At 46.6% G+C, this 17149-nt stretch overlaps 1 protein-coding gene across 3 annotated transcripts in view; it reads left to right on the forward strand.

Moving 5' to 3' along the window:
• The window catches only part of CACNA1E (calcium voltage-gated channel subunit alpha1 E), a 297634-nt gene that overhangs the window by 208498 nt on the left and 71987 nt on the right, over positions 1–17149 (forward strand). For all 3 annotated transcript variants that reach the window (XM_065890348.1, XM_065890357.1, XM_065890366.1), the window contains exons 8-16: positions 4666–4781; positions 9437–9490; positions 10110–10199; positions 11146–11355; positions 12142–12254; positions 13911–14023; positions 14386–14517; positions 14994–15066; positions 15929–16046. In XM_065890348.1, the coding sequence (XP_065746420.1) occupies positions 4666–4781; positions 9437–9490; positions 10110–10199; positions 11146–11355; positions 12142–12254; positions 13911–14023; positions 14386–14517; positions 14994–15066; positions 15929–16046 (1019 nt within the window). The remainder of the gene's footprint in view (positions 1–4665; positions 4782–9436; positions 9491–10109; positions 10200–11145; positions 11356–12141; positions 12255–13910; positions 14024–14385; positions 14518–14993; positions 15067–15928; positions 16047–17149) is intronic.

Genomic DNA, 17149 nt, shown 5'->3' on the forward strand with positions numbered 1-17149 from the left:
AATAAATGGTCACTGTGACATAGACACAAAATCAAGCAGCACACCACTAGCTTGACTAATGCTACAAATTAGTAACATTGATACTAGGTCCTTATTAACCCAACACAGAGCAATGGATTTTTACGCTGTTCTCTCAATTAAAAAGATAGTCCTTTTAGAAAAAACACAAAACTCTGTTTTTATGTCCTTACTTTCCTCAACCTCTGGCTGAAAAATAAATCCCTCTTGTGGATTTTAAATGTTGACTGCTACATAACATGGAAGACAGCTCAGGCCTCGTAGAAACAGCACTTAATCTGGAATCAAAAGGCATTCATTTGAATTCTGGCTCTGCCTCCTTATAATTTGGTCATTTTGGGGAAATAACCTTTCTGAATCTCCCAGGGTTTTTGCAAATTTAAATGAAATAATTTACATGAAAGTGATTTAGAAAATAAAAATTTTACAAATGTGGCTTAAAAAGCTTAATATCTTATTTATAATCTATGGAATCTACTATAATACTAGGCTGTGGATTAAACTTCATTGGTCCTGGATAGAATGTGATATGATTCAGCCTCTACTTGGCCTCATGGAACCTTCAGATTAGTTAGAGAAAAGCCATGGGCACACTGTGATGTCAAGGGAGGGGGTTAAGAAGTGTCATGAAGGACACTGATGCCAGACTTCCTGCCCTAGGCTCCCAGCTGACAAACAAAACAAAGCAAAACAAAACACAGAAGGCCATGTGCTATAGACAGTATGCTATGATCCAATTTTTGTAAAATAAATAAGAGCAAAGATGGAAAAAACACAGAAGGCCAAATGATAAACATAGTACAGAAGAACCCCAAACACAGCCCTTCTTCCCCCCACTGACACGTGGGAGCTGCTTAGGAAGTAGCCCCGTTGGTGCATACTCTTTATTTCTTTTAGCCAAGAGGCTTCTTAAAAAGACCAAGCCAGATTTGTTCGGCTCTGGGCCTGTAAGATGCCAGGTGGGAGGGTGGGAGGAAATGGGGGCCTGCAGTGGCAGAGGAGAGCAGGGAAGCCAGCTGGTGAGACTGGAGCCAGGAAACTTCCAAATATACAGGGAGGGTAGGCTGCGGTGTCTTGGGCTATCCCACCGGAAATCGAGCCATGCGGTCATCCTGGGGGTCAGATAGAGGTGCCACACTGCCTACTTCATAGACAAATGCTACAGAGATTTTAGACAAAGAAAAATAGTGGTGGCAGTGTCCAGGAGTTACCTGGCAACTGCTAAATTCCCACTAGTTCACCTGGCTCCATTTGGGTCAGTGCAGAGATGCTGCGCCCCCTCATTTAAGCCTTTGGGAATCAGGTCAGAGCTATCAGTGTGCTCCTCAAGTCAGCCTGGGTATCTTTAATAAAAGAATCTATTGAATAAGTACTATACGCCAGACCTAGTCTAGTCCTGGAAGATGCAAAGTTGAGTAAGACAAAATGTTTTCAAAAAGCTCACATAGAGGGAGAGAGACAGTCACATGTACAACTCACCACATAGAGGTCTGGCTGTAACATGAGCTGTGAAGAGATAGAGATAAGGTAGAAAGGAGGCCAGAAGACTGGGGGCAAGGGAGAGGGGGAGGGGAAAGCTAAACATTAGAGGTGACATTTCAACCTGGCCTTGAAGAAGGAGATCAGCCCGGCGGTTTGTGACCACCTAGAGGGGTGGGATAGGGAGGGTGGGAGGGAGGGAGACGCAAGAGGGAAGAGATATGGGAACATATGTATATGTATAACTGATTCACTTTGTTATAAAGCAGAAACTAACACATCATTGTAAAGCAATTATACTCCAATAAAGATGTTTAAAAAAAAAAAAGAGACTCAGGCAAAAGGTAAGAACAGATTCTGGGCAGTGTGAATTAAACCTTGAGATCCCTCACTGCTTTTTCAGGAACTGTGGAAAGTGTGCTGTGTTTCAAGCATGGCCGTGATGGGCTGCAAGTAGGCAAGAGATAGATCAGATTGACGGGAGGTGAGGTTTGAATGAAAGGTTCAGATCCAGCTGTGAAGCCCTTTGAATGGTCTGTTAGGTGTTTAGCAGCTGTTGGAGGAGACTGTGGAGGAGGGGAGGATAGAGTAGAGAGAAGAGGGAATTTAGAAGATCTGAGGGTCGTGGTTCCTCTTCGTGGCCGGCCGCTTAACTCCCCTTAGATTCAGTTTTTGGGTTTTTTTTTTTTTTTTGAATTTTTGAATGTTATTTTATTTATTTTTTATATAGCAGGTTCTTATTAGTTATCTATTTTATACATATTAGTGTATATATGTCAATCCCAACCTCCCAATTCATCCCACCACCAAGATTCAGTTTTCTGAGCTGGAAAATGGAGATGTTGGTAATAATGCAGATGCTAAAAGAAAGATTATTGTGTTCCCCGGCTCATAGCTTGCTTAAATTCTCCTTGTTCAATGTCTTGCTCAAAACATCACCTCCTGCAAAACCCTCTTGGATTTCCCTAGAGCGTAGTTGGAAAATGAAGACACATATATATGAAAAGATAAAGAAAGCAGCATATAAATATGCCACTGGGCCGGCAGATATGCAGGGAGCCTGGGCTCCAAACCTGGCTCCATCTCTTACCTGAACCTGGGCAAGTTGTTTAACTTTTAAATCGAGGCTGAAAATACATGTTCTACCTCCTTGTCATTTTGGTTGTAAAGATTAAATGCACAAAATGGATGAAGGTGCTTGGAAATTAGAAAGTGCTCCATAAATGTCACTCACTGGGGTTATTATTTTCAGTTTGGAAGTGGTAAAATCCAGTGCACATTTTAGAAAGATAACTGGAATAACTGTGAAATAGATGAAATGAAGGGAAGGGAGATAGGTGGTTGAGAGACCAAGTAGGTGCTATTGCAGTTGTCCAGGCAGGAAAGGATGAGGACCAAGAGGCAGTAAGGATGCAGAGGGAGGGTGGGTCCAAGTGCTATTCTGAAGATAGAACCAACAGAACAATAGTATTCGTCAGACAGGAAGGATAGAAAGAAGACAAAGAACCAAAGGTAGGAACTTTGGTAGATGGTGATGCCATGAACCAAGCTAGCTGTTTGTTACTTTCTAATTGCTGAAATCCAGAGGGGCAGGTGAAAAAAGGAGGTGTCCCAGGGCTTAAGTTCTGTTACCCTGACTCTCGCTGGCCCTGCTCAACTCTTCCTTCCCCGACAGCAGCCTTAGGAGAACCCACCGAGCTTGAAACCAAGCCCAGGAGAACTTCCCCTGCCCATGTGCCTTGTCCCCATGCCCTTAGCCTGATTGTGACCATTGTAAGGTGTCTGTGCCCGAGGAATCCCTCTCTGTCTTGGAAGGAGGGGCCGTATGAGACCCAAACCAGTATATACCTCTGCCTCACGGTAGACTGGCACCTCTCCTTTCCCTGTACTGGGGCTGGGGCACGTCCCTCAGCCCCTGGCTCATCTTCTCCCTGGACGTGAGGGAGTAGGTGGCAGGACCCACAGTGGGTGCTAGACTCTCTTATCTTCAGGCTATTGCTCTTTATTGATGGGGAACACCTGGAATAAGTGGAACAGCTTCCAGGGCAGTAGGAGAGTGCGTGAGCCGTGGCTGGGAGGCACTACGCTAGCAAGGGGTGTTCCGGCTGGAAGGGTGTTTGGTGATGAGACGGGCATTGGTGCAGAGGTGGTATCTGGAGGGGCCTGTTAGCAAACGAATATTTCTTGATCCCCATTTGTTCACTCGTTGAATCTGATCATCTTCCTCTCTGCCAGGGAACCCTCATTCCTCTTCTGTCTTCTTTTTCCCATGGAGCTTTCGTTTTTGTTTTGTTTTGGTTTTGTTGTTTTTAATCACCTTGTACCACAGAGTGGCTCTGGTCCCCTGTGCCTGTTAGTGGGCTCTGTCTTACCTCTGACCCTCATGCTGGCTTTTTCCGTCTGTCTCATTTTCCCCTCCACACCACCCCATCTTCCTGCTGTCTTTCTGCTGGAGCCATGTGCCCTTCCTGTGTCCTTACCTTTCTTGTTTAATCTCGACCAGCCATCTTCAAACAGCATTTCAGCCCTTCTAAGCCTCAGTGTCGTGGTCTTCCGTGGCAGCCCATACTGAGCACCACAGGGTACAGGCCACCAGGGGAAGCACAGCATTATGGGTAGAGTTCAGATCCCAGCAAGTTACCTCTCTCCCCTAAACCTTGATTTCCCCATCTGTTAAATAGGAATTTTAATAGTGCTTACTTCATAGCGTGATTTTGAGGATTAAATGAGTTAATGGGTATGAAAAACTTCATATAGGCTGGCACGTAATCATCAGTCAATGTACATTAGTCACTGTTGTTATTAAGAGCAGAAAGGGTAGCTGGGCCCCTCAGAGGGTGAAGGGCTTCCGTTGTAGCCGGAGAGACATAACGTAGCATTCTGGAAGCTAGCTGGTCACGTTACTAAGTCAATACCTTTCAAAATAGAGCAAGCAGAGAGCATTGGTGCTGACTGGAATGAAACTGATCTGCGAAGGCTTCCTGCGGGAGGCTGAACGAAGTGCATTTCTGTGCAACATTTTAAGGAGATCCCCGTTGCAGCCTGGGACAAAGGAAATGGGGTATACACAGTGCCTGTTCAAACATGCTCTCTCTCCTGCTTGTTTCACCCTTTCTTTTAGTCATGGCACTGCCCAAACCTAGTGAATCTTATCTGCTTTGTCCACAGGGAATTTGCCAAAGAGAGAGAGAGAGTGGAGAACCGGAGAGCTTTCATGAAACTGCGGCGCCAGCAGCAGATAGAGCGTGAGCTGAATGGGTACCGCGCGTGGATAGACAAAGCAGGTAAGGCCTGGGGGCTGGAGGAGGTTGGTGATGGGCTGCCCAGACATCAGGGATCTGCCCCAGTTCCCACTCCCAATACTTCCATTCAAAGGGGCAGCCTAGACCAGAGCAGAGAGAAGCTCGAGATGACTTGTTGGCTTTTTGGATTCCCCGCTGGTCCCTTTTTCTCCCTCTGGAATCTGTCCCAGTTCTTCAGCCAAACGCCTTTCACGAGGCAGGCATTTTAGCAAGGTGAACTGAGTAAAAGGTAACATAACCCATGAGTTTGGGCTGATGACATTCTCCACTACTACTGTTACTACTAACAGTCTGTTCATTCCACAAATATTTATTGAGAGCTTACTTTGTGCCAAGTCCTGTTCTAGGCACTTAGGATACAGCAATGAGCCAGAGTTCTACCTTTTTTTGTTTTTTTCGCACCATGCCACGCGGCTTTCGGGATCTTAGTTCCCCAACCAGGGATTGAACCCGGGCCCCCCCCCCGCCACCGCAGTGAAAGCACTGAGTCCTAACCACTGGACTGCCGGAGAATTCCCCCAGAGCTCTACTCTTGTGGAGCTCATTACCCTGTAGCTGGGGAAGGCAGCGATGAACAAAATAATTACTTTTGATAAGGTGATAAGTACAGTGAAAACAGGTCAAGGTAGGGTTAGGGGTTTAGGGTAGGTTGCGGTCTTAAATCGAGGGTCAGGGTAGACCCGTGTGAGGAGAGATTCGAAAGAGATGAGGGCGTGAGCCACAGGGAGCTCTGAGGGAAGAAAACCCCAGTGCCCAGGCTCTAATGTGGGAGGGGCCGGGAGCCCTCCAGGAATAGCAGGAGGTGTGAGCAGGGAAGGTGTGAAGAGTAAGGATGAGGGCAGCTGTGGTGGGAGCAGAGGCAGTAGATTGTGTATGACCTTTACGGGCCATTGTAAAGTTTGGGACTTTCCGGTGAATAAGGCAAGAACCACAGGAGGGTCTTGAGCAGAGAAGGGACGTGCTCTGTTTAAGATTTTGAAGGATCACTTGGTTGCTGCCCTGAGAACAGACAGTAGGAAGACAAGGCCAGAAGCAGGGAGACGGATTGTGAGGCTACTGCAGTAAGGCAGCTAATAGATGATGGTGAGAATTGGTTTTCGCTGTTCCCTGCGCTGTCATCAGCTCCTCACTCTGTGGCTCAGCCTCGGGAAAAATTCTTGCCCAGCCCCGAGGATAGGTCCAGATTTATCCCGATTTCATTAACCCACAGAGCCCCCAGATGCAAGTTTGCTGCTTATGAGGGGCATCGATCACCCCACATCTGTCAGTAAAAAGGACGTATTTGATTTCCTTATTATTTTAAAGGTTGCGTTGCATTGGTGTTGTATATCTTCCTGAGCAAAATAGTAAACTATTTTTTAATTAAAAAAAAATACATGATAGTCAGCATCTTTGCTCTATTGCTGGTAGAAAGCAGAGAGCAAAGAGATCTCTCTGAAAAAATTTGGAATAGGATTGGATACTTAGGTGCCTGACCCTTATTCTTCTCTAAGCTTTGGAATGATGCTATGACTCTTATTCAGATCACAGCACACAAAAGCTCTCTCAGTTCAGGAGTCAACTTTGGATTATCTTTCAGGGGTGAGAGGGCATGTGTGATGGAAAGTGCCACATCAAAGCCAGATAAAAGCCACGTCTCATTTGGGACTATCTGCATTCCTTTGCTGCTTCTGGAAGCAAGAGCCATGAGAGTGGTGACTGTACTTCCATTTTGCCCTTTCTCCTCTGAGGCTCTTGTGTGGAGGTGAATGTGAATCTCCCCTCCCTCTTCCTGGAACAGTATCTCAGCAGATTTGCCTCCAGGCCAGGCCGGCAGCTTGAAGTTCCCAACTGCCCTTGGCTTCCTGGGCAGGGGAGCCGTCTGACAGACCACCCTAGCGAGTAGGCTGGCAGCAGAGCTGGAAGACAACCCTCCCTACCCTTGCCACGGCCCTGCTCGGGGTCAGGCAGCCCGGTATGCCGCTCTTTGCGGCTCTGCTTTTCAATCGCATGCAGAATCCCAAGGCTCCACTTTCTTCCAGTTGGCAAAGCCAGCACTCTTCTTCTAAGCAAAAAAAGACGCACTGCGACGTCAAATTGTGCTTCCTGGCCCTTCCCTTTACAAGTGGAGCGTGAGTGATTCAGAGACATATGGGTTCCATTTGCCTGGAAAGACATGCTCAAGTTCGAAAGCGAACTTGGCAAGAGGCATGGGGGGGGGGGATGGGAGGGCCGTTCCAGCCCATCCAGAGTCCTCGAGCGCTTCCCAGAGGTACTCAGCAGCACCATACACCCTCCGTCTGCCTTGGGGGTCCTCAGATCTGCTGATCCCAAAGTCCCGACACTGCACAGAACGAAAAAGACTCTCTGGCTGAGGTCATTCATGTTGCTATGAGGTATTTTAACAAGTACCTAATTTTAGAAGGATCCCCTCCAAAAGCAAGTGCTATTACTGACTTTAAAACCCTCTTTGTCCTCATCAAGGAGCATCCCACCAATAACATTTAACCTGTCAACTTAGTTTTGCCAGAGGGCTGTACTTAAAAGAGAAAGCTAAGTGTTACGACTTTACAATGGCCATCCTGCATGGTACCCTCCGAGCCTCAAAATGTTCCCCTCCCTGGGAAATACATTACATACTCTCAGTTTTCTATGCAGGTGGAATTATGGTAATAACTTTACCCTCTTATGCCTGTCCTTTTACTTGTTAGAAGTGCTTAAATTAAAGCATTGCTTCATAGACCCTGCTGCAAGCTTTTCCCCAGCAGCTGGGATCTTGGGGAATGATTGCTGGGGCCTCCAGCTCCCTTGCCGGTGGCTGAGACAGGGGCGGGGATCACAACTCATCCACACCGCTCCCAATAGTTGGGCTCAGAATCCCAGCACACATGGGACAGAAGGGCTGTTTTGTTGATAAGTTTGGAGGGATGTCAGCGAGGCATATTCTAATAAGTCTTAGCAGAAAATAGTATCCTGTCAATGGTGACACAGCTGTGGAGTACAGGCTGCTCCTGGGGAGGCCAAGAGGGGAGTCCAGGGGACTGAGTGGTTGTTTTCCAAACGCCAACAACCAAATACATCATCCCGATGCCAACCAGGCCTTCCACTCTCTGACACCAGTTGGGGTGTCCAACAATTCAACTCAATTCTGACGCGAAGTTAGTGCAGACACCACAGGTGAAAGGCTCCATCCCACAAGCCTGCCTCTACTTTACACACCGGCCACAGTGGGGTCCCCAGGTGACCTGCACCTCTTCCCGGCTGACTAGAATTTCAGAGGGCTCCAGGTTTGATAATTAGTTAGAATGACTTACAGAACTCAGGAAAAACTACCACCAGTTTATTATGAAGGATACAAGTCAGTAACAGCCAAATGGAAGAGATACATGGGGTAAGGTATGAGGGTGGGGTTTGGGGGGGCGTGCAGATCCTACATGCCCTCTCCAGGCACTTAACCCTCCCAGTACCCTGATATGCTCAGCAAGCCATAAGTACCCCGGGCCCCGTCGTGTAGGGTTTTTTTTTTTTTTTTTTGTAGTATGCGGGCCTCTCATTGCTGTGGCCTCTCCCGTTGCAGAGCACAGCCTCTGGACGTGCAGGCTCAGCGGCCATGGCTCATGGGCCCAGCCGTGCCGTGGCATGTGGGATCTTCCCGGACCGGGGCACGAACCCGTGTCCCCTGTATCAGCAGGCGGACTCTCAACCACTGCGCCACCAGGGAAGCCCTGTGTAGGGTTTTTATGGAGGCTTTACGTAGACATGATTGATTAAATCATTGACCATTGGTAATTGAATAGTCTCAAGACCCTCTCCCCTCCTGCGAGGTGGGAGGGGGATGAGACTGAAGGTTACGACCTTCTAATCATGTGGTTGGTTTTTGCTGGGAACCAGCCCCCATCCTTACACTAACTAGGCCTCTCCCACAGTGAGTCATCTCATTAGCGTACAAAAGACAGTAAATTCCGAGGGTTTGGAAGCTCTGTGCCAGGAAGGTGGACAGAAACCCAATATTTATATTTTATATCACAGGGACAAATTCATGATGGGCCCAAGCCTCTTCAGCTCAAGCTCTGCTCAGCTAGGCAGGATGGAAGTGGTGGCGGGGAGAGGAGGCAAGCCCATAAGCCCTGCTCGTCTCTTTGGGGTGCTTGTGAGCATCTTCCTCTACCCCTTCCTTAAAGAAGTAGGGCTAGAACCCGAAACACGGTCTCACCTTCAGAATGAAGGGGTAAGGTGTTATGACCTAGGGGCTGCAGACAAGCAAAATTAAGGGAGCTCCTGCTGCTAGAAAAGGTTTAAGGAACCTGGATAAAAGAAAAAACAGAAATGGAAATTTGTCATTCTTATCAATTTAGGGGATTTTAGTTAAAAAGATCAGCTTTCGCTCTCAGGGCTATTCTCCTAAACAGTGTATCAGAGACAGAGCTGAATCTTACTGATCACCCACCAACGCCCCCTCACTGAAGACCTTCCTTTCTGTTCTGACCTTCGGGTGCTCCCTTCATGACCCTTGATGTCTTGCTGATGCCTGTGACCAGCTCTGAACTCTTTGCTCTCTCTCTGTTGCCCTGGAGCCAGAGCCGTTCCTGAGGGATTTTCATGTTGCAAAGTAATTTGGCATTTACCGATAATTTACTAAACCATTTGTTTCCATATAGAGGAAGTCATGCTCGCTGAAGAAAATAAAAATGCTGGAACGTCAGCCTTAGAAGGTAAGGAAGTGCTCCAGGGCCTCATTCCTTTTGCATTTGCCCCCTCTTCTGCAGAGGCAATCTCTCTTGATCAAAAGAGGAGAAAGAAAGAAAAGAGGGGCGCTCTGGGATTTGAAACGCAAGTCTCTCTGTCATAAAATCCCTCATGCTTTAAAATGAAGGGAATTGAGTCATGGATTTAAATGTTTTTTTAAAGTGATGAAAATGAAATCCAAGAGTTGCTTTGTTCCAGGGCGTGTGCTTGATACGGGCAGTGAAAAAGCCATCATACAACCAATGGCACAGAAAGGGATCTTCTTTGACAATTTGTGGGGATCATCTTGGGACCACTTTCATTGGCAGGAAGTGACATTGTTTATGAAGAACCAGAACAAATAGATACGGAGTACCTGTTACCTACTGCATTTAGATAAGCTCTAGCAAGGCTTCGGGAGCCCTGTCCCATGGGATTCAAGAGCCTCGTGTGTCAGAGGTGCTGCTGACTTCACTAACCCTGGCTCGGGTATTTAAAGGCAGGCGCCTGTGTCAGAGGGGCCTCTTGCCCACAGTCCTCAGTTCTGACCAGACTGATCCGGTTGTTCTTGTGTCCTCTCCCTGGCCTCCGCCTTCCCTGGTGTAGTGCTCCGAAGGGCAACTATCAAAAGGAGCCGGACGGAGGCCATGACGCGGGACTCCAGTGACGCGCACTGTGTCGACATCTCCTCTGTGGGTGAGTGGAGGCTGTCAGATCTCCTTTCACTGCTCTGAACCTCCTCTGAAAGGGAACATCCTGTCTTTGGAGAAACACCACCAGGAGGAAGGGAGGCCAAAGCATCCAGAACCTTGGGATGTAATTAGGAAAAGGCGTTGGAATCTAATCTAGTTGACAATGACTTACAGAAAAAGATGGACCAGGGGATACTGTTATGTGAAACATGGGGCTTAGGGCCAAGAATCCAACCCAGATTCTTCAAGTGTGGCAGATGTATCCCATCGGCATATATATCCTATCTCTCCTGGATGTGATAATGACAACCCACTTTGGGAAATTGTTCAGAGGATCCTGAGGACACCCATTTGAGAACCTGCAATCATTGGCTTAATCATAGTAGCATCTACCTACTTCCATCGCCTGCTTCCATGTGATGCTTAAACAAATTCCTACTGACAGCCCTTTAACATGACTGGTGTTCAACCTCAGGTTCCCTTAGAGATTCTGGCTGATGGCAGATTTTTTCCTCCCCAGATAAAAGGGAAGGGTCTGACTTCATCCTCCAAAGCAGAAGAGGCGTACAGAGCTCATCGCTGCTTTAGGCTTCCAGTGGCAGAAAAATCACACATGCGGCAGGATGATTCCAGTGCCTGAAGCATATTTAAAAAGAAAAGCCAGAGAGAAGCCCAATCTGTTACAGACATAAACACGATCCTGTTAGGATTCAAGATACCGGCTGGATGCCTGGTGTCCTGCCTGGGGAATCTTGCCGTTTCCTAGGACTGAGGGTGCCCAGAGGAAAAGCGGGGTTCCCTGCTGTGCTGTGGAAACTCTTAGCTCATAACACGTGGCAGTACCCTAGCCCTGGGACCAAGGCTGCCCACCTTGCCCTGCGAGTACCTGCTTGCCACGGAGGGTGATGTCTTCTGCAGCCTCATTCTTCCTCCTTGCTTCTCCCACTTAGGCACACCCCTCGCCCGAGCCAGCATCAAGAGTACAAAGGTGGATGGGGCCTCCTATTTCCGGCACAAGGAGCGGCTTCTGCGTATCTCTATCCGCCACATGGTTAAATCCCAGGTGTTTTATTGGATTGTGCTGAGCCTTGTGGCTCTCAACACCGCCTGTGTGGCCATCGTCCATCACAACCAGCCCCAGTGGCTCACCCACCTTCTCTGTAAGTGAATGGTGACTACTGGCTTTCACGGCAGCAGCTCAATTGGGGTGTGAATGTCAAGAGCAAGGTGTCACGTGGGCCTGGCAGTGGGCCTGCCCACCCAGAGTTCTGCCTCTCCACCACATTGTGACCGAGGCCAGAGCTGTCCTCGAGGGGTCGGGGTTATCACACGACCGTTCCTAGCTGTCGTTCGTTATTGAATCAGATCAACAAATCTTTGCTCATGAGTCAACAAGATGGTGTTACACCTTGGGTGGTCTAAGGCCAGCTTAGCGCCTTAAATAGGCTCAGTGACGTAGGGTGTCTTGGTCACCAAAGTCCTAGGGAAAAAGTTCCTAGGGAAATGGATACCTTCAATAGACCAGAAAGGAGACGTATAGGTAGGTCAGCGCTGGGTAAGGCTGCCGCTGGGTGCGAGTGAGGCTCCCAGAGGCTGTCACTGCCGGGAGTGTGGAGAGCGAATCCAGCTCTTTCATCAAAGCCATGCTTAAGCCCTTTCTCTCTCTCCTGAGAGCCATCTACCATTTGAAGGGCAATGACAAAGCCACCTGTCAAGAGAGCAAAGCTGACCTGTGGAGTGTGCCCGGGACTCGTTCTGGGTCTGAGCGTTTTCAGACTTCATTAGGTTTTGCCTGGCACTGAGCTGGCATGGTCACTGAAAGTCCCGCTGGTGTGGGTCCTGCTGCTGTGGAGGGTTCCTCTGTAGGTGGGGCGATTGGACCGGGGAGGGCAGAAAGAAGCCCGTGCCATCCATGGAACCAACGCTTCTGCCTTTAATGCTTTCAGACTATGCAGAATTTTTGTTTCTGGGACTCTTCCTCCTGGAGATGTCCCTGAAGATGTACGGCATGGGGCCTCGCCTTTATTTTCACTCTTCGTTCAACTGCTTTGATTTTGGGGTAAGTGCTCTGGAGCCCGCCCATCCTTCTGCCAGGTGTTGCTATGCCATGGTTTGAGATAAGCAGCTTGCTCCGGGGCTCTCGGCGTGAAGAACTGAAATCAGAATTTATAAAAGGGGAATAGATAGGATTAGCAAAAGGGAGGTCAGGAATGAGTGAATCCTTGCCGTACTAGGGTTTGTTTGGGTCTTTTAAATGCTCTTTTATTTTTAATGGTTTTAACGTTTTAATGTTTTACTGAATGGTAACACACATACCACAGAGTAAACACTTCGGTAAATTTTACAAAGCTACCCATAGCCAAAGTTTTGAACCACTTATGATCTTGGGGGAAGCCTGGGGGAGAAGGACAAAAGACTTGATTCCAGAAGGTGGTTCAATCAAAAATGAGAAACTTATATATTTATCTTTTGAGTTCCCTTTAAAATTGGGAAAATTATCTGGGTATACCCTTAAACGTTCACGCACACAGGCACATACACACTCGTGTATTAGCAAGTCCCCACATAGACTACTTCACCCAGTGTCCACTTTCCTAAACAATATTGATATATAAATGTGTGCGTTACTAACAGTCTTCAAGGCGCTTTCACATACATATTTGTCCTCCACTGCTTGCAGGGGTCCGATGTCCACGATGTTAGGTGCTGGGAGTTAGGCTGCCCGTTTACACATGAGTAAATAGGAGACCTCGTGTGCAAGTTCACACAGCCAGTTAGCAGCAGAAGTAGGTTTCAGAACTTTGGGTTCCTGAACCATCTCTCTTTCTGCCAAACCTACTTCTTTTTCTGCCAAATCTCCAGTTAGGTGCTAACGATTCTGAGCCCTTGCCAATCTGCGTTTTAACTTGGAACATATGTTTCTGGGTACAGGCAATTTTCAGGCATAATAACTAGTGAAAGACCGTTTTCACCTTAGTTCCCTTATGTACATACTTTTCAGCATTGCTGTGAGAATTAATTTTTGTTCTTTCTCCTAGTGCAATGTGTGGAATGTAGTAGACTTTCAATAAACACATAATTAAAGCGTAAAACAAATTGGATGGTTGATTTGACGTTGCTATTTCTATAGCAGTCAGATTCTGTGCCACCAAGTAGTACCATCACGTTGGGGTATGGGGTCCTGAGCGACTGAAAGATACTTCATGTACAGGTGACTGAAACATTCTTGTTAGCACTAAATTCTAGGACAATGAGAGAACGTGGATCTTCTCAGAGGTTTTTGTATTGGAATGCAATGCGTATTAATTAATTTAAACTTGCTTTCTCATTTGAGGACTACTCTTTTATCTGTTCAAGGTGTTATAAGAGCAGTATGGCTGTCAGATGTGTGCAGAAGTGGTGAATGACTACTGCAGTTTTCACAAAGGACAGAACAGCAGTCAGCAAAGCAATCTGTAGCATGAAGGAGGAAATTTAGCAAGGGGAGTGGGGAGCAGTGGGGAGACAGGTGGTAGAGTCTTGTTTTTCCTTGGCAGCCTTCACAAACAGGTGGTCCTGTTGCAGGTGGGCTGGGTGGGGGAGGGGAGAGTTTGAACTTCACAATGGCCCAGTGAGAGCTGTTGGTTGCGGAATACAAGATTGCTCCTCTCTCCTCTTCCTCATTCACCTCCTCCTCCTTTTCCTCTTCTCACCGTGGCTGGGTTTGGCTCTTTAGGTCACAGTGGGCAGCATCTTTGAAGTGGTCTGGGCGATCTTCAGACCTGGTACATCTTTTGGAATCAGTGTCTTGCGAGCTCTCCGGCTTCTAAGAATATTTAAAATAACCAAGTAAGTGATCAGAATCTAGACTCTTCCCAACCACCTTCGAGAGTGGACGCTTCTCTCTGCCTTATTATATTTATTTCCTTCCATCCCCACATGCCCTTACCACATGATCCCCTTTCTGACTCCACCCCACACTCCGTTCTCCAGTTCCTTCTTCTTCTCCGAAGATTAAACCAGAAAAATGCCCATGATGTCATATCCTGTGCCACATTCCCAAGGGAGCCACATTATTGCTGTCATCTCTCCTTCCTACAAGTATGCAGATGCGGCTTATCTCATAGACCACCAGGCAGATGCCCAGCTGTGCATGGAGATAATTTGGTATTTAGTGTTCACTGCTGTAATGCTGTCTGGGTTTTTTGTAGGTATTGGGCATCCCTCCGGAATTTGGTGGTCTCCTTGATGAGTTCCATGAAGTCAATCATCAGTTTGCTCTTCCTTCTCTTCCTCTTCATCGTTGTCTTTGCTCTCCTAGGAATGCAGCTGTTTGGAGGCAGGTAAGCACCAATGAACTTTGTATCCAAAGGAGGCTCAAAACCTAGACTTCAACCTGTGAGCGCTGGGGTCACTGATTTGATTGCCATGTTAACTATCTCGTTTGTTCGTGTCTGCGGCTCAAATCAACCACGAGCATGTGTGTGGAACAGATATCTCTGTTTTTAATCCGTTCACACTGTACAGGGTTCTTATTGAGGGGCCCCTCTCTCTGGAGCTGTCCCAGAAAGGTACAGCCTGGGGCTTTGTAACTCAGGATCAGCCCAGACGCCGTCCCATTACCAGGGCCCTTCAAGTGCACAGTTCCCCAGTAGTAGTCACTAAAACTGTCTTCATAAGTTACTGGGATGAGGGGAGAGTAGGGCACAGGGGGATGTGGAGAAAGGGGAAAAGCAGTGATGAAAACGGCATAATCTCGGGAAAGGAAAACCTGGTGTGTGAGATTTTCATTTCATTCTCTCTGAATTTCCTTTTTCAGGTTCAACTTTAATGATGGGACTCCTTCAGCAAACTTTGACACCTTCCCGGCAGCCATCATGACTGTATTCCAGGTATGAGACGTTAAAAAAATGTTACTTGGGATCCCTTGGTGCACACACTATAAAATGATGTGTTAAGAGAATTCTCCCTTTCCTCTCCAAGCTCCTCTCAGGCAGCTGGGTACTCGTGCTTATTGAGTAATCATCACCACTATAATTCCTAGCATTTCTATAGCTATGTCCTTACCAATAATAAAAGAGCTCTGTTGTGATGACCTCATTGGCTTTCTCCTTACACTTGTGAGTTTGCAAGAGATGTGAGTCAAAGTCATTCAGCAACATCGCATTTCTGGTTTTATGAAATTGGAAGTATCTTCAAACCCACGTGTGCATTTAAAGAAGCATCTTTTCCACGCACCCCCCCAAAAAATTTTTTTTTTAAAATCATGGGGGAAACTCAAAATCAATAATGTCTAAGAGCTAAAGGAGAACACTATTTAGCCAGAATCTGAGGCTGAACCAGAACCCAGGTTTCCAGAACTGGAGCCCATGAGGCCGTTTCCAATAATGCTGCTGTCTCAGGAACTGTATCTTGGCAGCTCCTGGGGACAGTCAGTCAGGCAGTGACCAGACCACCTCATCTGTGTGATTCCCACAGGCCGGGCAAAGCTGATGTTTGGGTCAGGGTGGGGAGACTCTATGTTTTGAGGAATAGAATCTTTCCTTTTGATGTTCTCCTTCTGTTTTCAATGTCTCTTACATATCAGAAGGAAGTTGAGGATTATTCATGGCCATGACACTTTTTTCTCTCTCGCAGGAAAATCAAGCAAGGGGTAGATGGAAAAGACCCAGGCCCAGAATTTTCCCCCTTCCGTTGACCCCATTTTCTTATCCAACCCAGGTCTCTGATTTGCCTGTTGTTTGCTTTGTGTAGATCCTGACGGGTGAGGACTGGAATGAGGTGATGTACAATGGGATCCGCTCCCAGGGTGGGGTCAGCTCAGGCATGTGGTCAGCTATCTATTTCATTGTGCTCACCTTGTTTGGAAACTGTATCCTTTCTAAAAGGCTTCTCTTACGCTGCCTGCAGGGACCAGCATGTGAGGAGGAGGAGGTGCTCGTAGTGGTGCTGGTGGTGGTAATACTGGGGGAGGGGGTAGCACTGGGGTGACCATTGCTAGGTGTCCTAAGAGGCACAAGCATCCCGATCTTAAGGAACGTCTGCTAGTTGGGTAAAGAAGATAAATATAAGCAAGTATCATCCAAATGATCAGATATCATAATATCCAAGTTATCAGGTTATCATCACAAATAAAAACATATGAGTCTGTTATAGTAAATGGTTGGAGGTGCAATGAGCTGGGGAAAATAAGAAAAGACAGAGATCACTGTGGGCTGAAATAGTGACAAGATTATAATACTAATGAATTAATTATGGTTTTTTTTTACTTTTTTATTTAAATATAGTTGATTTACAATGTTGTATTAGTTTCAGGTGTACGGCAAAGTTATTCAGTTACACATATATATATTTTTTCAGATTCTTTTCCCTTATAGGTTATTACAAAATATCGAGTATAGTTCCCTGTGCTATACAGAAGGTCCTTGTTGGTTATCTATTTTATATATAGTACTGTGTATATGTTAATCCCAGACTCTTAGTTTATTCCTCCTTCCCCCTTTCCCCTTTGGTAACCATAAGCTTGGTTTTCTATGTCCGTGGATCTATTTCTGTTTTGTGTATAAGTTCATTTGTATCATGTTTTTTAGATTCCACATATAAACGATATCATATGATGTTTGTCTTTCTCTGTCTGGCTTACTTCACTTGGTATGATAATCTCTAGGTCTATCCATGTTGCTGCAAATGGCAATATTTCATTCTTCTTTATGGCTGAGTAGTATTCCACTGTATATATATCCCACATCTTCTTTATCCATTCATGTGTCAATGGACGTTCAGGTTGCTTCTATGTCTTAGCTATTGTAAATAGTGTGCAGTGAACATTGGGGTGCATGTATCTTTTCAAATTCTAGTTTTCTCCAGATATATGCCCAGGAGTGGGATTGCAGGATCATATGGCAGCTCTGTATGTTAATATAGAACAGAGCCTTCCACATAGTAAGTTCTCAAAAATATTAGTATTATGAGCAT

The sequence above is a fragment of the Phocoena phocoena genome, chromosome 1 (assembly GCF_963924675.1).
Source record: "Phocoena phocoena chromosome 1, mPhoPho1.1, whole genome shotgun sequence".
Lineage (NCBI taxonomy): Eukaryota > Metazoa > Chordata > Mammalia > Artiodactyla > Phocoenidae > Phocoena > Phocoena phocoena.